The sequence below is a fragment of the Protomyctophum bolini genome, assembly GCF_963924005.1.
Source record: "Protomyctophum bolini genome assembly, chromosome: 1".
Taxonomy (NCBI): Eukaryota; Metazoa; Chordata; class Actinopteri; order Myctophiformes; family Myctophidae; genus Protomyctophum; species Protomyctophum bolini.
The window spans coordinates 20454493-20481400 of record NC_137862.1 but is presented as its reverse complement, the minus strand read 5'-3'; the positions used below and the strand labels follow the sequence as shown (position 1 = coordinate 20481400).

Genomic DNA, 26908 nt, shown 5'->3' with positions numbered 1-26908 from the left:
ACTATTTTAAACTACGCTTTATGAAATCATTGTTGCAGCCTACACAGATATATTCAGGCCCATTCAATTAATCTATCACTACATTAGTTGCCAATCACTCAGCAACTCCATAACGACTCATCAATTAATTGGAGCAGCCTTACCACAGAAACACAGATTACATGGACATTCAGAATTTCTACACAACAGACATTTGATGCATGGGGATGCCATTATTTCACCTTCAGCTTTGCCAATGTCAATGTATGCTTATTGCTTTCTCATTCCTATACAGCCCATTGCATTGCTCTGTGTGTGCGTGTGACACACAGAGAGTGACACCTCCCCCCTGCTCAGTGTGCGCGTGTGTGTGTGTGTGTGTACACATCTATGTTACATTATGTATGCACTACTGACATTCTGCAATAACACATTTTACTGACATACGGTTTATCATTACTTCTCATAACCCAATATCTACATTTTTCATCTACCATCTCAGCACAGCAGCATGACGACAGCCACCAAACACGGACACATACCTGTTCATTGGAAACGCCTCTGGCCACAGGTAACTACACACTAATATCATTACCCACATGGTAGTACCAACTTCACAAATATTTACATTGACTGCATTAATGCAACAGCAGCATTATTACATAACTATTGCACCACAGATGATAACATTAGCTATCATAACAACATACAATTTACGTTTCTCCCCTACCATCTCAGCTCCCAGCCATGAGGACAGGACAACTACCACATCACCCCCAGAAACACACATCAGACCACAAAGAAAACGCACATCACTTTCAGCAGATACACGCAACGCCAAACGGAAGCGTTCCACTCACGCAACAGCACCAGAAACAGGTAATCACACGTTCATAACATGTTGCATGTGTGTGCTTTACCAACTTCACAAATATTTAAATTGACTGCATTAATGCACAGCAGCATTATTACATAACTATTGCACCACAGATGATAACATTAGCTCTCATAACTACATACAATTTACGTTTCTCCCCTACCATCTCAGCTCCCAGCCATGAGGACAGGACAACTACCACATCACCCCCAGAAACACACATCAGACCACGAAAAAAACGCACATCACTTTCAGCAGATACACGCAACGCCAAACGGAAGCGTTCCACTCACGCAACAGCACCAGAAACAGGTAATCACACGTTCATAACATGTTGCATGTGTGTGCTTCTGACAACTTCTGTCTGTGTTTAATAGTTTTCAAGCCCGTGCATTGTTATCTTTCTGTGCTTGCATGCACTTTCCTATTCTCCATTTTATCAACATACGTGTGTGTGTGTGTGTGTGTGTGTGTGTGTGTGTGTGTGTGTGTGTGTGTGTGTGTGTGTGTGTGTGTGTGTGTGTGTGTGTGTCACTTTAATGCAACAACACCATCATTAAATAACACTTCTTCCATTGATGACCTACACTTGCAGTTTATCATTACTTCTAACAACACAATATTTACATTTCACCACTACCTTTACAGCTCAGCATCATGAGGCCAGCCACCACACAACGACACACACCCGCTCATTGGAAACGCCTCTGGCCACAGGTAACTAACTACTCATCTTCTCCCATTACCCCTGTACTGCACTTTTGCTGATAACCATTCACTCCATGACCTAACATGCATACATTTCACAACTCTCATCACTTCTAATAACTCATTAATACTCTCCTATCTACCTTCACAGAACCACAATCACGCATGACCAGACAAAAGACAACACACTTCCGAAAAGCCTGGACACCACCTCAACTACTTACACACAGCAATCCATTACAGACACCTAGGATGGACTCGGTCTGCATTTCATGCCATGCTCTCATGTTCCCCTGGGAGACGTCAAAAGGTCCTGTTGGAAAAAAAACCTTCAGTGCCTGTTGCCGTTATGGCCAAATTCAACTCAAACCATTCATGGACCCACCTCCTGCACTAACATCTCTGTTTGCCAGAACGTCACCACAGTCAAGGGAGTTCTTTGACAACATCAGACAGTACAATGGCTTGGTTTCTATGGCTTCTAAGTCTGTGTCTGGCACGAAAATGAACTTCAGAGGACGTGGCCCACAACCATTCAAGATGAGTGGCCAGATGTACCACCTCACTCCCTCAGCAGTCTTTCCTGACAACACACACAAACCCAAATACTCACAAATCTTTGTCTATGACCAAGACAATGAAATTAAGAACCGCCTTCATCACGCAAGGGGAGATGGAGTTAGGGAAGACACTTTGACCTTGATTCAGGATGCCCTGAAAACAGTTAATCCTTTAGTCAGGTCCTTTAAGAGCGGAGCGGAAATGTTCAACCTCAACCCAAGTGAGGACTTCACCATTGTGTTCAAGGCCAAAAGCTCACAGGGAGCACACAAACGTCATCTTAATCCAGATGTGACTAATGTGGTTATTCTGGCACCCGGGGAACAAACACAGCCGAGGGATGTTGTACTCTACAGAACTGCAGCTAATGCACCTAATCAGAGACAAACAACACGAATCAATGCACTCCATCCTATGTATGATCCAACCGCCTATCCCATAATCTTGCCACATGGAGATGCCGGCTACAGCATTGATAATCACATTATGAAAGTTCATGCAACTTCAACCACACAAAAAGTCAGCCTTCAAGAATTCTTCCGATTCCACATGCATCCCAGAACTACCTCCTTCAACACTCTACTGAGGTCGGGGAGACTTGGCCAAGAGTACTTTTGCGATCAGTACAGCAAGATAGAAAGCTGCCGGATGATCTTCTACAGGAGGAAGGAACTGCAAGACAAATACAGGGTACATCAGTATTCAGGTCTGTCTGACATCCTGGCTACTCAACAAACCCAGCCAGGACAGACTGAGGCTGCCCACATTGGTCAACGCATCATTCTTCCAGCTAGCCACACTGGGAGCCCCAGATACCTGTACAAGCACTATCTTGATGCCCTTGCAATAGCAGCCAGATACAAGAACTTTGACTTATTCATCACCATGACTGCAAACCCACGGAGTGACGGTGTTCTGCAAAACCTCTTTCCAGGACAGCAGCCCAATGACAGACCAGACATTGTTAACAAAGTTTTCAAATGGTTCTTGGATAACCTCCTCAAAGACATTAAGTTGGGTGTCTTTGGGAACATGAAGGCTAGAGTACACACCATTGAGGGACAGTTGAGAGGACTGAAACACGCTCACATCCTCCTACTCCTACATGAGACCTTGAGTGTTGATGACATCGATCACATCATTAGGGCAGACATACCCAACCCACAGACAGAGCCACAGCTGTATGAGCTGGTGTCTCAAACAATGCTGCATGGACCCTGTGGAACAGTCAACCCCAACAGCCCCTGCATGGTCAATGGCATCTGTACCAAGAAATTCCCTAAAGCATACTGTGATGAAACTCGCCTACCTCACAATGGCCATGGCTACCCAGAGTACAGAAGACCCATCAACGGTCACACTGCTAGCAAGCACGGCTTTACCTTCGACAGCAGATGGGTCGTGCCTTACAACCCCTGGGTCCTTCTGAAGTACAAGTGCCACATTAATGTTGAATTTGTCGGCTCCTTTCACACCATCAAGTACCTCTACAAGTACATCCATAAGGGAGTTGATGTTGGCACTGTCACCATTGAAGATAAGGATGAGATTTCCAGATTCATCAATGCCAGGACAATTGATGCTCATGACGCACACTGGAGAACAATGGAGTACAAAATCCAGCACAGAGTCCCTGCTGTCTTCAGTCTCGCTATCCACACAGAAGGCCAACAAAATGTCATCTTCACAGAAGGCCATGCACAGGAGGCCCTGACAGCAGCCAAACCCACTACATTACTGGCCTTCTTCCAGCTAAATGTCAGTGACCATCACGCAAGGCAACATCTGTACATGGACATCCCAGAACACTACACTTGGAATTCAAACAGCCACATGTGGAAGGAAAGATCTCCAACATCCACGCACACGCACACTCCAACGACAATAGGAAGGATGTCCAATGTATCAGTACTCCAGGGAGAAAGATTCTACTTAAAAATGCTCCTGGCTCATATCAGGGGACCAACAAGCTATGACGACCTTAAAGTGTATGAGGGCAACCACTACACAACTTTCAAAGACACAGCACGAGCCATGGGCTTGCTGGAGGACGATGGAGAATGGATCACTGCCATGCATGAAGTCTCAAGTTATGCATCCTCAAGAAAACTCAGAGAAACCTTTGCTATCATCCTCCAATACTGTCACCCATCACAGCCCAAACACCTCTTTGAAGAATTCTTCGAAAAGCTCAGTGATGACTTCCTCCATGCAGAAGCCACTGCACAGATGTGCCCTACAGATGCAGTAGACAAGGCATTTATCCACAACCAGGTACTACTTGCACTGGATGATGAGCTCTCACAAATGGGAAATCGTCTATCCAACTACACGGACATGCCACAGCCAACACCACTAACTGAGCAGGAAAAGCTGACACAAATTTTCACATCAGAAAGATTCAACAACACAGAACAAGAAGAAATTGTACAGCTGCTTAGTCCTCTACTGAATGTGGAACAGATGGCACTCTGCCAGGCGGTTTATCAGGCAGTGAATGCACCAAAAGAGGACACCATCACAAGACAATTCATTCTCAACTCCCCAGCAGGCTATGGCAAAACCTTTACATTTAAGGTCATTGCAGCCAACATTAGAGCACAGAATGGCATTGTGCTGTGTGTTGGCAGCACAGGCTTAGCTGCTCAGAACCTTGAGGGTGGCAGGACAGCTCATTCAAGATTTAAAATACCAATCCCTATCTTTGAAGACTCCGTCTGTGCCATAAAAGCTGAGTCCTCCCTGGCTAAGCTAATCAAAGAAAGCAGCATAATCATTTGGGACGAGATCTTCAGTGTTAACCGCTTCAATGTAGAGTGCGTGGAAAGAACACTGAGGGACCTGATGCATTCTGACCAACCTTGGGGTGGCAAAACTGTCCTGTTAGGTGGAGACCCTAGGCAGACACTCCCCGTTATCAAGAGAGCAAGCAGAGCCCAAATTGTTAGAGCTTGCATCCAAATGTCTCCACTCTATCCTCTCATGAAAGAACACAAACTACACTTCAACATGAGGACTGACATAGCTGAGAGGGAGTTTGCCAACTACCTCCTGGACTTGGGGGAAGACAAAATCACACATGGAGATACTGCCATTCAAGTCCACATTCCACCACAGCACTTGGTAAAGGATATGGATACTCTCATTTCAAACACCTTTCCTGACCTGCACAATGGCTGTGTCCACAAAGACAACCTTCTTAAAGGCACTGTATACACTCCATTAAACAAGGACATACGCGAAATCAACAACAGGTGCTTAGCTGAGTTCCCTGGACAAGAGAAAATCTACTTTTCAGCTGACTCAGTTAAAGAGGACAACTACAAGGATTCTCTGCCTATAGAATTCCTCAACTCACTAACACCCTCTGGAATCCCTGACCATAACCTGAAGCTCAAACTAGGAGCTCCTGTCATGCTGCTAAGAAACTTGCAATCAGGTCGCGACCGCACTCTCAAGAACGGCACCAGAATGGTGCTGGTGCAGATGATGGACAAAGTACTTGAGTGTGAAATTGCACTAGGGACAAACAGAGGTGAAAGAATCTTCCTTCCAAGGATCCCGCACTATGACAGAGGTGAGGAGTTTCCCTTTACCTTCATCAGACGACAATTCCCTGTCAGGTTAGCTTTCGCCGTTACCATAAATAAAGGTCAGGGCCAGGAAAATGACAGAGTTGGCATCTACTTGCCTCAGCCTGTGTTCGCACATGGCCAACTGTACACAGCCTTCTCTAGGGGAAAGAAAGCCAGTGCTGTCAAAGTTTTAATAGACAATAATGATGAGGGCAAAACTGACAACATTGTTTACACTGAACTCCTTTAATTGTCTATAAATCACACTTCAGACTCTGCAATGGCACCAAACTGTTTTTCCTGAGAACCCTCAACAACAAACTGCTGCTGTGCAAAATTGCAGCCACACAAAAGGAAGTCCTGATCCCTAGAATCAAGTTCATTTCTGATACTCAACATTCCTACTTTGAGTGGGCCAGACGGCAGTTTCCAGTCCGCACCGTTTTTGCCACCACCATCAACAAATCCCAAGGACAGACACTTACAAGAGTGGGGGTCTGGCTTTCGTCCCCTGTCTTCACTCACGGACAGCTTTATGTTGCCAGCTCAAGGACGGGTAACCCAGAAGCTCTCACCTATGCCATAAAGCAAAAAGAAGGACAGCCAGAACATCATACTACCAATGTGGTTTTTCAAGCCTTGCTTCGCGCTGTGCTTCCTGGCCCTACAATCCCCATTGAGGTAAGGCTGTTGCATTGCTACATATGTCATTTCTACACATAATATAAAACTGCTGCTAACCTGAAGATCATTATGATCAAACAAATCACTATCCTTTGTTTCACGTCTGCCCTGGTGGACATGTTTCTCCCATTATGCAGGCTCTACTGACCAAAACTTTTCTGTGTCTCCTTTTCTACAGGCTCAACCATGACAATCTCTGGAACCAGAAACACCCCTTCCACATCACCCCACTCCTCCACGCCCTCCTCTGGATCAGCTGCCCAATATAATTGTTCCTTTACTAAGTTGGCCTTTCCACAACAACTGTGTTCACTGTTGGGGGGGGAGGAGGGTCCACGTGTTGCAAGGCCAGGGCTCTAAGGGTGTTTTACACTTTGAAGTATTGTAGTAGTGTATCTAACATGTTAAAAATGACATAGTGCACTTGATTGTAAAATGTAAAATATTTTGGTTAGTAGAACAGTTTCGTTAATTAACCTCAGGTATACATTTGATGAATATAGTGCACTTAATTGTACAATTTAACATGTTGATTACAAACTGCTGCTATGCAAAATTGCAGCCACACAAAAGGAAGTCCTGATCCCTAGAATCAAGTTCATTGCTGATCCTCAACATTAACATTCCTACTTTGTGTGGGCCAGACGGCAGTTTCCAGTCCGCACCGCTTTTGCCACCACCATCAACAAATCCCAAGGACACACACTTACAAGAGTGGGGGTCTGGCTTTCGTCCCCTGTCTTCACTCACGGACAGCTTTATGTTGCCAGCTCAAGGACGGGTAACCCAGAAACTCTCACGTATGCCATAAAGCAGAAAGAAGGACAGCCAGAACATCATACTACCAATGTGGTTTTTCAAGCCTTGCTTCGCGCTGTGCTTCCTGGCCCTACAATCCCCATTGAGGTAAGGCTGTTGCATTGCTACATATGTCATTTCTACACATGTCATTTCTGAATAATATAAAACTGCTGCTAACCTGAAGATCATTAGGATCAAACAAATCACTATCCTTTGTTTCACGTCTGCCCTGGTGGACATGTTTCTCCCATTATGCAGGCTCTACTGACCAAAACTGCAGCTTCTTTTACTATTCACTGTTAACATTAACACTCACATTTTGTGCTTGAGTCATCCCTTATCTGTGTCTCCTTTTCTACAGGCTCAACCATGACAATCTCTGGAACCAGAAACACCCCTTCCACATCACCCCACTCCTCCACGCCCTCCTCTGGATCAGCTGGCCAATATAAGTGTTCCTTTACTAAGTTGGCCTTTCCACAACAACTGCGTTCACTGTTAACATTAACATTCTTTCCTACAAATACACTCAGACTCCATTAAAAATACACTGAGACCAACATTTTACATGTTTTGACTTTGTCAACCTTTGCTCCCACAGAAGCTCTCACCTATGCCATAAAGCAGAAAGAAAGACAGCCGGAACATCATACTACCAATGTGGTTTTTCAAGCCTTGCTTCGCGCTGTGCTTCCTGGCCCTACAATCCCCATTCACGTAAGGCTGTTGCATTGCTACATATGTCATTTCTACACATGTCATTTCTGAATAATATAAAACTGATGCTAACCTGAACATGATTATGATCAAACAAATCACTATCCTTTGTTTCACGTCTGCCCTGGTGGACATGTTTCTCCCATTATGCAGGCTCTACTGACAAACTTTTCTGTCTCCTTTTCTACAAGCTCAACCATGACAATCTCTGGAACCAGAAACACCCCTTCCACATCACCCCACTCCTCCACGCCCTCCTCTGGATCAGCTGCCCAATATAATTGTTCCTTTAACAACATGTTAAAAATGATATAGTGCACTTCATTGTAAAATGTAAAATCTTTTGATTAGTGGGACATTTTCGTTAATTAACCGTAGGTATACATTTGATGAATATAGTGCACTTAATTGTAAAATGTAACATGTTAATTCATTTCATGTATAGTAAATGTATGTAGGATAAATGGACAGTCATGGTTCCTATTGGGACCACGACTTTAAGGGGGGGGGGGGGGAGTGTGATACCCCACACACATACTGAGTAGTGGATGTGCCTGCCTATTGCCTAACTTTCATCCTGTAGGTGAGCCTGGGTAGGGCATTGGCCCGATGGCTGATGGGAGAGCACCTGGGCCCGGTGTCTCCCAGAGGCCATAAATACCACACTCATCCCAGTTGAGAAGAGAGATCCAGAGGAGCCACACCTGCTGCCTCCACTCCCTTCATTAGCCTCCATGCCTCCGTTCCTTTATGTTTGATTGTTCTTTCCATCCACACATGCACCACACCATGTATCACACATCCATACACTACACCTACACCACTGACTCACTGACTACACATTCCATATAATTTGTTATGTTAAGTACTGCAGTTCTTTTTAGTTCCTTATATAGGCCTATTATTTAATAAATCATATATTGTTCATCTTTCGCACGTCTCCTGCTCCGAATGTTTGTCAAGGCAAGAACCAGCCATGACAATTCTTTCCTACAAATACACTCAGACTCCATAAAAAATACACTGAGACCAACATTTTAAATGTTGTGACTTTGTCTACCTCTCACAATTTCCTTCCTCCAATTTGCGCTGCGCGCCGCTAGGATGAGCGGGCCGAAGGCCCGCGAAATTCTAGTAGTTGTGAAGTGAACCCTTTTAGCCTACAAGAAACAGTCAGCTGTCAGTGCCGTCCGTGCTGAAGAGGAACAATGCAGGTTGTTTTGTTACTTTTATTATGCCTAGGCATTGTCAATGCAATGGCTAATCCAACGCAGACTCCAAGACCAAGGATGATATTCACAGACACAGACAGAGGTAAGGCCATGCCTATTCTATTCCTATATTTGTCATTGAGAATGTGAATTAAAATAACTTCTCTTGTCAGTCTGTCTGTCACATTTATGAAGCCGGAAAAAAATCATTTATCATCGCTGTGATGAATGCAATCTTAAATGATTGTAGCCTACTTGATTGATTGATTTTTGGGTACATTTCAAACGAAAGCACAAGTCAATACAAAAACTGTTACTTTGTGGACGCACCCCCCTGGCAAAAAAAACGGGGGATAAAAATGGCTTCTGACTGTAGTTTGTAATCATCTCTCTTATGATATGATGACTCGCTGTACGGCTGTAGTGCATGTGTGTATGTGTGTGAGCTGCTGTACTACCTAAATAACTCATTTTTAGGGGTTAGGGCATTGTAAAAACGCTAAAATAATAAAATAAAGGTTAAAAAAAAAGTTCAAAGTCCGCATATGAGCCAACAGGTTAATTAACTAGTTCTACATGGTTGGCTGCAGGGTCAGCAAACTAGCTAACTGTCAACAAGACAAGTTATATGGGTTATATGATATTGTGTTACAGATGTTGTCCTTAAAAGTAAGAATAAGTAAGTAAGCAAGCAAGCAAGCAAGTAAGAAAAAGAATAATAAACAAATAAATAAATAAATGTTTAAGCAAACACATTGAGTTTGTCCACAAAGCAAAGAATAATTTCAACATGCTATTTAAGATTAGTTATTTTCTTTTCTTTCCAAAAAGTATGCTGCTGACAATTTTCAACCTTGTCCTATTGGTCCTCAAGTCGTTAATGTGGTCAGTGTAGTACGTGTTACTTTTGACTACAATGGTACAATGGTATCTCTCTCAAGTCACTGAAGACAAAGTTTCAGACCTCCCAAAAGGGTTACTCAAGGTTCCTAAAATGAATCTTGCCCATTTCAGTAGCCTGAAATATGGCTATAAGAGTAGAGGAGAGAGTATCTCAACTCCCACAGTCACATTAAACTCACTGTATCAATATTTGTTTACCTACTTTACATTACACTTGTTTACAATAGGCCCCACCATTTTCAATTCATCAAAAGATTTAGAAACGTACGAATATACACAACAGTCAAAAGGAAATCATCATGGGAGGTAAAAGGGAAAATAAATATATACAGTGAGGGGGCAGAGTCATCTGCAAACAGCGACATCGGAGATGTTACTGCAAATGACATACATCCAAAACTAAAGGTCTGCTTAAGATTGATCCCTGTGGTACACCACATTGACCACAAGTGACCTTCATAGACTCCCAAAATGTACATTGTGATTTGTTTTCTAGGTATGATTAAAACCAATTAAAAGCATACCATGGTCTCTACCGTATGATTCCTTTTGTAGATCATATAATTGGCTTTTTCACTATCCATATTTATTTAATCAAAAAGGTTGATCAAATGCAGTTTTATCCAGTGCTAAAAATATTTTTTTGTTTGTGTATCCCTGTAATTGATGGGGAAAGGATAAAAGGATAAAACATTTCAAATAGAAACTGGCCTATAGTTACTAACCTGGTTTTAACAAAATACTCTAAACAGATTCTGGCCACTTTCATTTCTTTCGGGAATGTAATTTACAATATTTGTCTGATGACAGACACATGAATGTGGCTGGCATATTGTCGAACTGTAGCTAAAATAAAATAAAAATCCCTCCGTTACCACATTCCAGCTCAACTTTTTTTCTTCGTTTTTCAAGCTACAGTAATTTACAAAGGAAACACAGTATTTCCCAACACTGTTTGGTGCTTTTTCATGGATGAGGCTGCCATGGTAAAGATTACAAAAGGTATCAAGAATAAACATATCCAAACCTTTTAAAATATTTCATTTACATTTCAGACACATTCAAAAGACTATCTCTACATGGAAATGATGCACACATACAGCTACTCCTTGGTGAACAAGATCTCGTCACCGCTGCAGGGAAAACTCACCTGTACTTTGCAAACTTTCAGAATCTTCAACTGTTTTCCAAGGTAATATTATGGGTTTAGCTATAATTATGTGATGTAGGGGTATCAAAATTAAATACAGATGAATGGAACAAATTAATACATTTGTGTTGGTGGGTAGTAACAAATATGAATACATCTCTTATTGGGATACTAATAAATTGATGATTATTTGGATTAATCACAGACTCCTGCTTTTGGAAGCGAATGCAGTGGCAGTGATCCTGTGTCAGTGAGTATTTTAAAATCACAGATTAGTACCACATTGCATTTGATCCAGAAAGTTACGCTAATGTTTGAGGTTGGCCTGGACAAGAGAACTAGTTACATGAGTATATTTTCTTTATCTTTTTCTTTTCAGAATTGTCCTCATAATATCACTGTAATTCACAAGAGGAAAGATGACCAACTCTTCATGTGTGGAAATAATGGCGGAGAAACAACATGTTGTAATATGGTATGTTATAATATGGTATGAGACAAGACAAACAATCTACATGGTGGAAATGAAGTCCCAGCATCTGTTCTTTGAGAGTTCAAGTGTTCTTTGTACTAATTTAGTCAAGAAATACCGATAGTGTCAGAAATTGTAACCTCCACGTGACCTCCACGGATGCACGCACACAAATTGCAGACTTTTGAAAGTGGTGTTTCTGAAAAAGCACATCTCAAAAAAGGAAGTAGGCTTTTTAAAGAACAATGTTGTAATGGTAGAAGTAGGCAGTATGGCTGTTCACCGAAGGCTTGTGGTCAATAGACCTCAACAGTGACAGGCAACGGCAATGATTCCGGAAGAGAATTTCCCATTCATTTATCATTTAATTCACACACAATTTATCTGTTTGTATAAAATATTGGAAAAGCACTGTGTCCATACAGTATTTTAGTTAAGGGACAACTTTGGTTTATTTTCAACCAATGTTCATGTTTTAGGTTGTTATTAGAGAAAGTAAAAGATGAGTGTTATATATTTTTTCCATTATCTGCTTTCTTTCGTTTTAGTGTTTTTGGTTGTCACTTGTCAACGGAAATAGCAAATGTATTTCATTTCAGAATATGTCGGAGCCATCGGCTTTGTGCACACCAGCTGAACAATTTGCAAGCATTAAGCAAGTTCACATTAAGGAAGGGGAACCATCTGTACTTATTGGTGAGCTATTAAAAACTCTCTCTTTCAAATGCCATTTTTGTATTGTTTGACTTTCCCCTGCCGTTATAGAAGGACTTCTAAACTGGCAGGACTCTGAACATGGCTATGTCAGCCAGTCAGTGTGTCCTATTATCTATCTGTCCATAGTTCCAGACAACATATTATCTTCAAATAAGTAGCTATTCAACTTGCTATGAAATCTTCTGCGAAGTTTTCCTGGACCCTGGGAGGTGCCCTCTACTTGTTTCGGCGACCCACTGACCTTTGCTCAAGCCTACCATTGGGTCTGATTTTCATATCTGAAATTGGTCGCATGCATGAAACAAACTTCATCCGTACATTCCTGCACTCTGGAGGAAGAACACCACCTATACATGTGACCTCATGACCTTTCCACACGTGTCTCTCTCCCTCTCTCTCTCTCTTTTAGCAGCTATAGTCACAGTCACACTGAGAGATCTTGTGAGACCTCGTGTCACCCTCAGCCTAAAATGTCAGCTTTGCACACAAGATATCATCCCAGAATCTAAACAGGCACATTCCGGGAAGAACCTTTCTCATTTTAGTGACCCCATGGCCTTTCCTCTAGCGCAACCCTTTGGCCTACAGGGTTACAGCATGGCCTATAGGGGCTGTTAGTGGGGCTTTTTATAGAACAAATAGAACAAATGTGCATTGTATGCTTGGGTGAACAAGGGTCTGCATACAATAGCATACTGTTCACTTTAATACGGCAGTAGGATGAGCAGATAAAGTTGTTTTCTGAGGTAGCTTCACCAGTTGCCTCCATTCTGGCAAATAGATGCATTGACATCTGGATGCTACTCAGTAAAACTACAGTCTTCTACTGTCATTAAATGGCTTGCACAAGGCCAAGGGCACTTGATCTTAATCCTTGAGGGAAGGGATATAATTGCTTGTTTCGTTTTTCCTAACTTAGGTACTCACTGACACGCTATTGGGGGATATATTCACTTGGTCCCTGCAATAGACAATTAGAAGCTATGTTTTATGAATGAATCATTATAGTTAAGTTAACTATTTATTTTACCGTCCCAGAGTCATCAAGTGGTGAAGAGCTCTATGTCACTCATTCTGGAACAGAGGAATCTGTTGGCATCCATAAGTCTGGGATGAACAGAGTCAGACCTGACAACCACAGAAAAGGTAGTAGTGAACTACAGTATTATACAACAATTATGTGTGTGTTTGTTTTAGCCTTTACTGAGGTTTACTGTGAGCAGGGGCTATATTGATGGTTTAACGACCTTTTTCTCTATCAGCTAATCGAGTCCCAAGACCAGTGGTTTTCAACCGTTCAGGCCGTGACCCCCCCAAAATAATCATATTTGAACTGGGGACCCCCATCCTGGAATGTAGGAGCTGAGATACACTCGCATTGCGAGGCATTCTGATGGAGCAATGTTTGCTTTTGGAGGTATTAAAAAAGGTCCTTAAATTGTCACTGCACTGTCCTCAGAGGACCCCTCTAACATGTGTGGACACCTCTGGGGGTTCCGACCAGCACAGGTTGAGAACCACTGACCATCTAACTGACCAATACTGTAATTTAGATGACATGTGATTGGTTGTCCATGTATACGTGAAGTAATAATGTAATACTAGTGTACAGCCTACAATGAGCACTACCAAAGTCAAGCAAGGTGAAGTCAAACCAGTATTTCAACTTTGTGCAAATATGGTGTCATCATAGCAACAGTTTGTGTGCATTTGCAGCATGGACAAACACATGTGGATCTATTACTGTAGATCCTGCAGTTGTAGTAGCCTACAGTACATTGTCATAAATCGTCTGTCGGGTGGAATCCTCATGTCCCAAACTGTAACTAAATTCAATATTCGCAAACGCAGCAGATCGTCAATCTCAAAACGTGTTGCTTTGTGATCTGCTGCTCTTCATGTTTTTGTGTGATGCTGTGGTATGATCAATTAGGGTGCACAAAAAGTTAAAATATGGAGATAAGATGTTTCCACCTAACAGCAATGAAATACTGCCACAAAATCACGGCCCCCTCGATTTTTTAAATACTATTTTTTTAAATACTATTTTAAAATACTATTTTAAGGTTTATTTTATTTTAAAGTGAAATATCCATTTAACTATTCACTTTATGACAGCAGTTAATTTTTTTAATTTCATCATGTATCATGGCATCAATGAAACTGTATAGAGGCTGATCAGTTCCTTGTTTTTCCGATCCTCAGAGCAGAAGTATGTGAGCTTGGTGGTCAGTAATAGAACCATCGACCAGCAGAACAAGATATTTGCATTTTATAATGAGAAGAAGACAGACCCAAGCATGAACAGCGACATGTGGCTACCTTTTGTTAGCCAAGTTTGCATGGTAAGGACCTCGACCTCATATACAGCATGTGATTCTTAGCATGTGATTCCTCGACCACTTGCTCTGATGTTGATTGACTAAGGTTTATGGTGCTCGTAGTTGTTTCATAGGTTTACTCTGACCTATGAAAGTTGCTCTGAAGTAGAGCATCTATGTCTGTAAAAAATAAATATAAATCAGTTTACCAGGGGCAATGCACAACAGGAGAGGGAAGTCTGGAGCTCTCTGGTCTTTCCCCCACGACCCGACTATGGATAAGCGGTTGAAGATGGATGGATGGAATGCACAACAGTCAGCACTTCATGCCATCACATGAATGAATGTGATATGAATGTGCCAGAATTTGCTGTATTCACTTAAGCCCTATACACTAACTACATACACGTGCCGTAGGCTGGTGCCTGTAGATTGGCTCTAGATTAGTTGTTCATCCTGTCTGCTCTTACTGTGTTGTTCCAACCAGGCAGACCGTGGTGGCTCAAAGAACTACCGGCAGTTTGAATGGACATCCCAGCTTCAGGCCAGGCTCTACTGTGGAGACAAGAGCAGCAGAAAGCACTACAATGAACTGGTGGATGTGGCTGCGCTCCATGCAGACCAGTGGCAGGACACCAGGGTCTATGCACTCTTTAAAAATGAATGGTAGGCTACTGTGTACATTACTCATCATTATCTATTGATTAGACAACATAGGAACTTACTAGCTTCGGTACCCAGGCTTTATTTTAGTTTGCATTAGGAACTTACTGACTGACTGTGTTGTGGATCATAGTTTAGTTACCTTTGTTATTATTTAGCCAGGATGTGGTTGCTTAATTTGTAGCTCAACATAAAGGTTTGGTTCCTCTTGGCAAAATTCCACTGCATGGGCTGAATCACTTCCTCTTCCCATCCTATTCTCAGTCAGCACTCCTCTTGTGGGTTGTTCAGCTGTTCAGCTTCCAGGTTGCCTCGCCCAGAGAGCAAAATCTTGCAAGAAATGTAGAAACTGAGGTTCAAATTGAGGTGCTGACTCTCTGTCTATGTTCACAGGGGCACGAGTGCAGTATGTGTGTACACAGTTGGTGACATTGAACGCGTCTTCACAACATCCAAGTTCAAGGGCTTCACTCAAGCCATCCCAGATCCAAGACCTGGAACAGTAAGTGTGGGTGTATACGATTCCAAAAGGGACATGAGAGACATGTGGGAATAATATGCTACCTACATGGACAAAATTAGTTGACCCATTAAGTCCTGAGGCCGATTCTACAATGGCACCACAGTGATGCGGTCATGAACAAGGCACTTGTGCTGGGTTCCGTAAGCAGCGGCAGGAAATATGTTACAGGAGTTGGGCATTGTCACATTCTAATACAGACCAAACACAGTAAAATCCACATCAAGACAGAACAGTGAACAGTTAACTATCTTTCTAATCAGTGGCAGATTTCACTGTATCAGTATAAAAAAATATCACAGCAGTGAAACATAATATGCAGCCACCATATATTATCACAAATGTTTATTGCCTCCAGTGTATTCCAGCTGATGATGATGACTGTCCTGTCCATGCATTCTCCATTTTGAACAGGATTGTGCCCTTGACCCTTTCAATCCAGCCTACTGGTCATTCCCTCCAAGTTTCATGAAAATACAGTTATCTGTTCAAGTTATTTTGTTAACAGACACGGCATTACAATGCCCAATAAAAACAACAACATTATACCAGAGTCTACTGTTGGCTCAAACACCTGCCTGTCTTCTCTCACCGTTAGTGTACTGGGGACCGTGCAGCAATGGCGGCCATGACAGTGGTGGAGAATCACTCGGAGATGGAGGACACAATCCAACCACGCAGAGCCTTTGTAAGCCCTCACCACTACACACACCTCTGTGTAGACAGCCTCCACAACCAGACAGTCCTCCTCCTCTCTCTAGGTGGGTAATAAATAATGTTTCATTTGTAAAGATCTTTCAAATCTAGGAAAAACAACACCAACCACAGTGACTCTGAGGACGCCCTAGGCGTTGAATATCCATGACATAGGCCTACATAATAAATTATGTGTAACTGGACTCAATCCTTTGTTACCTTTAGGTCAGTGAACTTGGTTTTTTACTTAGATCTGGTGTGGTTTATTCAGACTGATGATCCAAACCGCCATCATCTCCATGCAAACACATGATTCATTTCCTTTTCCTGAGTCACATCATGAGGTTATTCATTGGAGGTGAGGGACTGGAAGAAGGTGTGGTATAATGTAACCACATCAAGCTTACTGTACATCATCAATAGTTCAAAATAATGTTGAGTGATTCTCAAACTGTGGGTCGCGACCCTCCGGGGGAAGGGGTCACTAGAACATTTAGACGTGCACCACTACCATCCATCTTTAAAATACACTTGTAACAATCGTCCTTTTGTTTAGAAAGGAAAACTATTAACTAAAGGAAAATTACAACATTTTTCTCTTCTTGTTTTTCAACGTAGTCGTAGGCAAAAAAGTATTTAAAAAGAAATACAAGACTAAAATAGGTGGATAGAGTGAACACACCCTTGGGTTATATTATCAGCACATTATAGACTAGTTGGGAAATGCAAGTGATGATGCTGTGAACATGATGAAACATGACACATTGTTAAAGTCTTGTGAAATATTACAACCTAATTGAGGGTACAGTAGTTGAATGAGATTATTATAAAAACAAAATTGTACAAAATACTTTTTGTACAAAATAATGTATTGTAATGTAATAATGTCTACAGTGGCCAAAACTATGAATACTATGGATTAACCCATTAAGACCTGAGGCTGATTCTACAAATGTCAAATGTTTCTGTATTAGTGGTGTCAAGGACCAACAAAATGTATTTGACTGTGGACCCCTCCATCTCAAAATATTTTGGTCCAGACCAGGAAACAAAGATAGATTAGATTTTTGAGTTAAAAAATAAGCTCACAGCATGTCACTTTAGTGCTGCGCTGCGAGCTAGTACATTGCAATTTCTTTTAACAATTTTAAAACATCATTAAGTGTGAGAGTTACTGATTTAAGGCATTTGTAGAATCAGCCTCCGGTCATAATGGGTAGACTTTAAGAAACACAAAAGTCCTGGGGCTTGCAAGAGGAAGTGATGTGTGTGTGTCAAGCAAGCCCTATGACGGTGTACGAACGAAATGTTTGGACATGCTTAGAGGTTGCTCAAAATGATCTCTATCTATCATCTGATCTATGTCTCTTCTTATGACTTTCTACAGAGAATGGAGGCGTTCAAAAGGTACTGGAGAATGACACGCAGACGTTCATCATCGCAGAGTATCGTCCTTTCAGCCACCGAGCCCACGTTGATAACATGATCCTTAACCCCTCCACTGTGAGTCACGCATTTACAGCACATTACAAGACATAATATAGGGTGTGGTGTAATCAATCAAGCATTGCGTTTCTTATATGAAATATCCACTGGGGGTGGTATGTGTGTGCGCACGTGCGACTGTGTGTGCATGCGTGCGCTCGCATGCGTGTGCGACTGTGATCTAATATCTTAATGCTTAATGTGTACGCAAAGCAATTTGAATGGCCCTATTTGTTTAGCTTGCCTTGACTCAAATGTAAATGTAGGAGATGTGCTGGTAGACCAGAAGATAGTGGTTGATGCCGTGATGCGCTGTGGTGCTTTTCTTTCCTGAGCAGTGCTCTGAATTTCCTGTCTGTTTACTCTCTTATCTATAAAAAGAAATCCCCCCCCCCCACACACACACACACACACGCTACAGAATAGACAACATGTAACTGGGAGTGGTGGATGACTTTTTCAGGGTGTAAAATGAGTGAATTAGCAGTTATTATTGTAATTGACTACTAGTTTTCATATTGCAGAAGAAGCTTTACGTGAGCTCCAGACGTGAAATAGTCCAGATCAACCTGGAGAGCTGTGCCCAGTATGGAGCCAGCTGTCAGGAATGTGCTCTAGCCAGAGATCCCTACTGTGACTGGGATGGCACCCACTGCAGCCCTGCCACAAGGTAACACAGTAAACACACTCCCGCACAGAGATGGCTTCTATTCCTGCACTTTGTCCGTCCGTCTGTCCGTCCACCCCGGAATCAGAATTTAAGACGTCTTTGTTACGACCAAAGGCCGTGTGTATGGTATCTCGCCTTGTGACCAGTGTTGTTTTTTTCAGAATATTTTGATTTAGTCTTAGTCTTAGTCTTTTGAATAAGACACATTTAGTCTTTAGTCCCATTTAGTCTTCTGAAATTATTTTTTGTTTAGTCTAGTCTTAGTCGACGAAATATCAAAATAATTTAGTCTTAGTCTTTTAGTCTTGCTTTTTTAGTCTTAATCTTTTACTACGGGGGGGGGGCACTTTGGGGGGCACTGTCTGGGGAGGCACTGGGGGACACTGGGGGGGCACTTGGGGGGCACTGTCTGGGGAGGCACTGGGGGGCCCCACTGTCTGGAGAGACACTGGGGGGGCACTGTCTGGGGAGGCACTGGGGGCCAGTGGGGGACACTGGGGGGGGGGGGGGGGGGCACTGGGGGCCCCCACTGTCTGGAGAGATTACGCCCATATATGAGAATGTCAATATATTGCCATACTGTGACAGTCCCGTCCGTGATAACCAGTGGTTGCAGCAACGCGAGTCACACTTGCAAATGAACCAAGTTGGTACAACACATGGATTTCCATATGTGGAGCTGATGGTCATGCCAAAGCACCAGCGCTCGCCCAGCTGTCTGCCGTCACCCAGGCGGATGCATGCTTCTCCCCTCAGAGAGTATAGAGGGTATGTGCGTGACATCATCGACATACCTGGAGTATAGGAACTATTTGCAGCATGTCACAAAAGAACAAAATAACCAGATGTAATGGGTTTCTGTCTGCAACTAGGTTGCCAGGGCAACAGACATAAAAACATACATTAGAATTATTATAAATACGACATCCACACAGAATTATTTTTTCAATGTCAAATGGAAAATGTATTTGTCTCATCTGCAATAACTGTGCAGCGATGGCGAAGAAAAGGAACTGACGAATGAGTCATTATGAAAAGCCGACAGAGAACTGAGAAAAAGAAAGGAAACGCAACCATTAGATCTACAGTGCATGAAACAAACTAACATACCAGTATAGACTTGAGTTAGTTATTCCGTCCGTTTTGTGGCACATACTTTCATACTTCTAGTTAGAAACTATACATTCTAACTCTAAGGGCTCAGGCTACAGGCACACATGCGCATCAGCCAACACATCTGCAACGCAAGCTGAGACTTCAGATGTGTCAATTTCCCATGGTTGTCTTGTGGGGTTGTGGGCAGTGCTGGCAGTGCCGGATTCCTTCTGTGTAGTTTGGTTGATTTACTTAAGAGTGTTGGCAGACTGAAATAAAACTACAAGTGAAATGGCTGCCAAGTGGGGTCAACGCACAGCGTTTGTCCTATTGGTGGGTACCACACTCGCTTCAGCATAATCAATGCGTTGCGACGTTCCGCCCCTTTTCTTTGCTATGAAGCCCAGTCACACATCTGAGCCAGACTCTTTTTTTTAATTAATTAATCACGTTATCTTGCAGGGCTGTAAGCAGTGCAGGCAGAAATGCTGGTTTTCCAGTGTGCAGTAGTTGATTGGACTGTGTCTTTTCTAAAGTTTTGTTTGTGTAAATTAAACATAAAGAGGGACAAACCACCTCATTGTCCACAGACTGTTGCCATTGTCTTAAAAAAAAAAATGTAATGATAAACAAAATAGAAAAGAAATAAAGTACTTTGTATTAATCTACAGTTTCATGCCAGCTTGCTTGAGTTCTTATCATAGTTCACTACAAAATGGCATTTGGTTTAGGGCCCGGTAATGACTTGAAGGGTGGTGACGGGGAAGGAAATTCCTGTTACTGGCGGTTCCTAATCTGTGGCAATCAAGGTTCCCAAATGTTTATGGGCAATCTCTTAAGAGCTTCTCTAATTAAAGGAAGCATTTCAATAATAAGCTGGTACTTGGAATAAGACCAATCTTCCAGACCACAATTAAGGTCCAACACAAGAACACCAAAGCATAAAAATGAACTAATCTATCATGCTATCACAGTGTATTGTGCTTGGAATTGGAAGTGTATTGTTGGAATGTCTGAACCCAAAATGCAGAGCCACAAGCAAAGTAGTTTTATTAAAGCAGAAATGGCAGAATAGCTTATAATCAAAAATAGGAAAAAATCTACTCAGGGAAGCCCAAAGTCCAAACATTTCAAAAGTCCAAACAAAAATCCAAAAGGCAAAACTAAACAAGACAAAATCCAAAACAAAGCACAAGGCAAACACAGGAAGTCCAGAAATGCAAATACCTTACAGAAGGAGAATGAGGATTTCCAGGTACAGCGGAAGACCAAGATGAGCACCGGACAATGATTTATACAGACAGTTTGTGTGTGCAATGAGTCCAGTATTTATAGGAAGCAGGTAAATGGCAAAGGGTTCACAGGTGTGTAATGGGAAGCACTGCAGGGCTGATGAGAGTTGGAGACAGGTGTGTGATGAGAATGAGTGGCCAGGGAGGAGACATGGTCTGTGGAGTGACAGATCATGACAGGTATGTGTATAGACAATGTTGTATAACAATCAGAACCATAGGATATAAAGAACTAAAATAAATAAAGGTCCTGTGTAACCCAAACTGAATTGCAGCCCAAAAGGAAAACACAAAACTGTCACCTTTGAAATTGTTCAAACAAAAAAATATTCAATTCTAATATTCTATTGAACAATCCTGCAAGTCCTGCAACGCAAAGTTCCTTTAAATGTCTGCAATGTAGATCTGTAGATCTTCTATTTACAAAAAAGGAAGTAATCAATAAAAGTCAGCAAATAAAAAGGCAATCAATTTCTCAAAAAGGGAAACATTTATATTCCTCATTCCTCACCCAACCTTCAAGTCAGGAGGCCACAGCAGGTTCCCTTTGTCCGAAAGCTCTAAATGGAGTCAAAGCTAAACCCTCCGAAAGGCTCCGAACAAACTTTTCTTCTTCAGATCTCAAAGTTTTCGGCCCCACTTGCTCTGTGGTTTATCAATTTCTGATTCTGATTTAGCATTGGCCTTAAAATAGTCTCTTTGACAAACCACCACCAAACACTCTTGATAACTAGAACGTAACCCCAGGCCGCCTCACTTCCTATCTTCACATCTTTATAGATGTAACTTTGCACAGTACACAGTAACTGCTGCTACGGACTAATACAGTAGACAAAAGACAAACACAAAGTCACATGTTGGAGCGGTTAGCACGCTCAAAACTAAAGGGCCAAACCCTACTGTAAATGTTTGGTTCTGTATTCAGATCTGATCAGGGACTGCCCGATATTCCGTCATCCCATTGACTACATGGCTTCTGCATACGGTTATGGATAGGGTTTGTAAGGGGGCCAGTCGGACCAACACGACTGTACTTTTACAACTTTAAGAGGCTGGAGGCTGGAACACACACTGACAAGCTCTACTTGTTCTCCAAGAGTTTGTCATGCTAATTCTTGAACCAGCAACCAGATTTGCCACTTCTTTATTGATCATTTGGACGTTGTGTTTGTCATTTCCAGCCCAGGCAACCATAATCATGTTATTAATCCAGTAAGCCACTTCCCAGCAACAAACTTCACTTCTCTTTCCACAGTGACACACATAATATGGAGGAAGGGAACCAACATGCTTGCTCGCAGAGTAACGGTATGAACATATTTTGATTTTAAAGAGAGCAAGCTGTCCACTGCTGTTAATGCTTATTGTCCTAGCCATGACAAGCTGAGAGACAGCTGAGCGTTTGGTTCTTCATCACATTAACCCTACTGGACCCTCTGGGGCCGAACACTCTCACACGGTGTGTTGAGAGCCTGTAGCCCAGTGGTTTGACGTAGCGGGACAGAAATGGAAGGGTCCCGTTGGCACCCTGGTCAACTAAGTGGGTTAAAGTGATTACACCATCAGTGGGTATTGGGTAGGCCTACAAATGTTATTTTAATTTACTAGCAGCACCGTATAAGCAAGTAATACAGTTCTGTTGGTACTGTAGCAGGGTCGTTCTCACATTTTGATTCTTGTTTCATAGTGCAGATAAATGTTGAATTGTTATGGACAACATGTTAATTATTTGCATCAGAGGGGAGCTTTAGAAAAGGGAGCAGACCTCTTATTCAAAACATCCAAACACTTAATAACAGCAATAACAGCAATAACTACTTCTTTGCTGAACACATGTCCTTGTCGTTTTGTCCTCAGCGTTGTTATCCCCTGAGGCTGGAGTGAAAGAATCTGTGGACCCTGTCATGGTTCCTCGGGGGTCGAAGCATTTCCTCCAATGCCCTATCTCTTCTCTCCATGCCGAGTACAGCTGGCACCACAACTCCAAAACCACCCCCTGCAACCCCACAGAGGATCACTGCCTGCTGCTCATCGACAGCATGAGCTCCACGGACGAGGGCCTCTACTGGTGTGAGTGGATGGAGAAGGGCTACATCAAAACCCTGGCACAGTACAGGCTGCAGTTGGAGAGCGGGGCCACAGGGCCACCGATGTCAGTCACGCTGACGTCGTTTTGTTTGATTGTTGCAGCAGTAATGCTACGCTAGGCCCACATATTATAAGACAGTGGCTTTCAAAAGTGGGCTCCGGGGACCCCTGGATGTCCTTGAGGGGTGTCCAGGAGGTCCCCAACCAAGCTCACATGCTTTATTGTGCGCACAGGTTTGCACAACACTGTTCTTGCCAAACATGGCTTTGGCCACCCTGACTTTTCTTCACGCGCACGAGTGGAGCGGCCCGTGCATGGCCAGTGAGAATGGCTGCATTAATTAACAGATTCATTAATGGAGCAGAAGAAAAGAACGCTTGGTGGGTTTCAAGCGTCAGAGTATTGGAGGTCTGTGGCCTAACTGGGGGTCCTTGAAATAAAAGAGTTTCAGAACCACCATTTTAAGACACAGGTTTTCAAAGTGGGGGCTGCCAGGGACCGTCGGGGGGGAAAGGAGAGGAAAATAATAAATTAAAAAAGAATGATCAATTACCATTTATAAGATTATTGTGCCAGTTTAAAATAATTTATATTAATAATTATTGTAAATCCTTTCATATGGAACCATCTGCCTGTGCTGCTCACTTCCATGTGTCTTCTCGTGCTAGCTGATGTGTTGCTCTAACAGAGAGGTTTTCAACTGGTGGTCCGTGGACCACTGGTGGTCCATGAAGGTATTGCATGTGGTCCCTGATCATGCATTTAGTAATGTAGGAAAGTTTGTTTTTCCTATATATAGACCAGTGGTTCTCAATCTTTTTTAAGCTCCTCTGGATTACTAGCATATGTCAGTTAAATAATGACTGTTAAGGGCTTCATTTAATTCACCTCAAATTAACACATTTAATGAAGCCCTTAACAGTTAATATTTCATTTCAAGTTTGAGTTTGGGAATGCCTGAAATACATAAACATTATATGATAAGTAGAAATAGGAGCCATGCACACAGCACCTTCAAGAGCTTTCACACTGACTATGACTATACTTGCAAATGTTATTGCTATCCTTTATTATGTCTTTGTTGTTGCTTTTATTGCTGCTACAATGTTGTGTAACCAAAACCAAAGAATGTTAATCTTGTATAATGCAACAATTTAATCTTGAATGTTAGATATGTGCGTATGTGTTTGTGTGTGTGTTAGGTTGCGCACAGGTGGTGAAAAACAATTGGGAATTGCCTCTTAAAGATCAGTAGGCCTACTTTTACACATAGTTTCTACACTTACACCATAGTTTTTGCACATTTGACTCTTTTCTACTTTGTATTGGATACATGACAGAACTGATGATCTTTCAGTGTGTGTGTGTGTGTGTGTGTGTGTGTGTGTGTGTGTGTGTGTGTGTGTTGCCGTGTCTTGTACGTACTGTATGTAAGTGTCAGTTGTCAAGTGTATATTCTGTGGTAGTCTATGTTTAATGCAGGATGTGTGTTCTACATAGATAGAATGTTGATGTTCGGCATCTAGTGTAACCTCAAGATAACACGATAATAGTCATGTTGCAATCATAAATTTACTGGGCTGCCACCCTCTATTTTATATTATGTCTGGGATTGTTCTCAATGCATTCTGAACTAAGTACAAGTACAGTGAGGAATGACAGAAAACAACAAACAAAGTGGTGACATGCAACGGGTTATGTGGTGGATTTTCATATTTTAATAGGTGTGTCTATGAGGCACATGGCAATGCTATGCAAATGAGTTGACCCCCTGCAGGTTACAGTAAGGCGCCAAACAAAACAGGGAGTGTCAACTATGCAAAGGTATTTCACTGGAGGACTTGTGAATTCAGGCTTGAACAAATGTCATGGTGACAAGATGCAAAATGTAGGCTATAAGGTTATGATCAGATGTTTGTTTTATATCTTTATTACTTTAGCAGAGGCAGATGCTAGTGAATGTGGACTTAGATTGATTTCCATTGGGGGGCGGGGGACGTTTCAGCCAATTCTGACCCGTATTGACTTTGATTCTAAAAGTAATGTTGAATATTTACAATAATAATAATGTGGGGGAAACACTCCGACCCACACAGAGAAACAAACAGGCAGATGTGTGTCTGTTTCCGTTTTTTTACATAGTTGACATCCTTGTTTGTTTACTTGTCATATCCAGTATAGTATGTGTTGCGGCTGGCACTGTCACTTTATTATTTATACGATTATATCTTCATTGATTTGTCTTTTTCTATGTAATTAATGGAACTTATTCAACTTAACTTCAAATATAATGTTGGATACTTTGCAATTAGCTTGTATTACTTGTAGACCTACTCTTAATTTAATCTGAATTGTAAAGTAATTGTATGTAGGCTATGCATAATACATTGCAGGCAGTATATAAGCTGAATACTACCTCACCCAGCATTCTGGTTTCAGGCCACAGCTATTCTCTTATTTCCTGTGTCCGTCAGAACAATTGGCCAAGCCCAAATAAAAAGAGAATCATAGCCATCCTTTTACATAATGAAAAAGCATTGTTGGAATGTACTGAGAACCAGCACTGAAGTAGTCATAACCTGTGATGGGCCTTGGTGCCTTTTTACATGATTGAACTTTACTGGGGGTTTTACTAGGTAGCCTACTTGTATGTAATATGTTCATGTGAATATCTCACGAAGGTTGCGCTCATCTTTGTTACATTCGTTTTGAACATGTATTCAAATAGTTTTATATGTATTTTTGCTTGATTTAACCAATAACATGCACATGAAACTGTGATTTATATGCTGAATGTTTTCCAGTTGTACCTGTCTTCTAGTGCCAGTTTCACTGTGACCTGTTATTTATGTTGTGTTATTCTCTTTCCCTATTCTAATTCTTGCATTAATTGTAAATGTAGAGAGCTAGCAAAATAGAAAACTACTTTCACCCAGTTTTTTTACACCTGTAATCATTTGATGTGACTGACAATACAGTTGATCCTGATTCTTGATTACAAAATGTAACTGTGACAGTTGTCTTGACATTGCTTTTTTTTATACTGTTATACTGTAGATTTGCCAAACTGCCTTGAGCTGGACTAGTGAAACCACATGCTTTCCCAAGCATGGACTTCACCGTCAGTATAGAAACATCGGGCCTGTCCGCTGATCAATCATATTAGTAGGAAGATAGAAGGTTCCATTTTGGAAGATCACAGAAATAACCTTTAGTGAAGCTAGAGTCTACTGCTGTGTGGTCCACTGTAGACCCTGCATGACAACAAATAAGATCTACACAATAAACGTCATGAGCAGATCTACAAGCTCACAATGCTTCGCAAAGCAGCACGGTTGTGACTTGAGCTTGTAGATCAGCTATTTTCAAATCCAAATCCACAAAGTAACTATAAAACGTCTGGGTTTCCGAGGCTACAAAGTAACTAAAGTTTTGAAGTAGTGGAGTAAACTTACATTTGCTTTAGAGGTAGTGGAGTAGAAGTAAAATGTATGAAAATACTCCAGTAAGTTAAATTGTACTCAAGTACAGTACTTGAGTAAATGTACTTATCATGCCTGGAGCTTGTTATGTTTGACTAGTAACGTCTAGAATGTGGTTTTATTGAGTAATACTATCGACAGCTTGCATTGAAACCCTATGCGACCTAATCTTCATTTCCAGCAAGCAAGCTGACCGTTAAAGATAAACTGACTCATATGCGACTAAACACTGTAGCATTC

At 41.9% G+C, this 26908-nt stretch overlaps 2 protein-coding genes across 3 annotated transcripts; both read left to right on the top strand.

The window, feature by feature from the left end:
- The first annotated feature begins 484 nt into the window (after positions 1 to 484).
- Positions 485 to 8915, top strand: LOC308315414 (uncharacterized protein). Its single transcript, XM_080763374.1, has 8 exons — positions 485 to 550; positions 718 to 858; positions 1028 to 1168; positions 1505 to 1573; positions 1716 to 6381; positions 6563 to 7290; positions 7547 to 7902; positions 8094 to 8915. The coding sequence occupies exon 5, from the start codon at positions 1730 to 1732 to the stop codon at positions 5948 to 5950; it is 4221 nt and encodes a 1406-aa protein (XP_080619500.1). The 5' UTR covers positions 485 to 550; positions 718 to 858; positions 1028 to 1168; positions 1505 to 1573; positions 1716 to 1729; the 3' UTR covers positions 5951 to 6381; positions 6563 to 7290; positions 7547 to 7902; positions 8094 to 8915.
- A 133-nt stretch (positions 8916 to 9048) lies between these two features.
- LOC308315440 (semaphorin-7A) lies at positions 9049 to 26200 on the top strand. Of its 2 annotated transcripts, XM_080763411.1 has the most exons (15): positions 9049 to 9216; positions 11072 to 11208; positions 11372 to 11416; positions 11546 to 11641; positions 12238 to 12334; positions 13394 to 13501; positions 14561 to 14700; positions 15164 to 15342; positions 15733 to 15841; positions 16458 to 16620; positions 17943 to 18058; positions 18565 to 18710; positions 22353 to 22405; positions 22955 to 24588; positions 25143 to 26200. In XM_080763411.1, exons 1-14 carry the CDS (start codon positions 9111 to 9113, stop codon positions 23302 to 23304), a joined length of 1845 nt encoding a protein of 614 aa, XP_080619537.1. In that variant the 5' UTR covers positions 9049 to 9110; the 3' UTR covers positions 23305 to 24588; positions 25143 to 26200. The 2 variants fall into 2 exon arrangements, with proteins under 2 accessions (XP_080619537.1, XP_080619538.1); XM_080763412.1 differs by lacking the exon at positions 25143 to 26200 and having other exon boundaries at positions 23067 to 23254.
- The last annotated feature ends 708 nt before the right edge of the window (positions 26201 to 26908 follow it).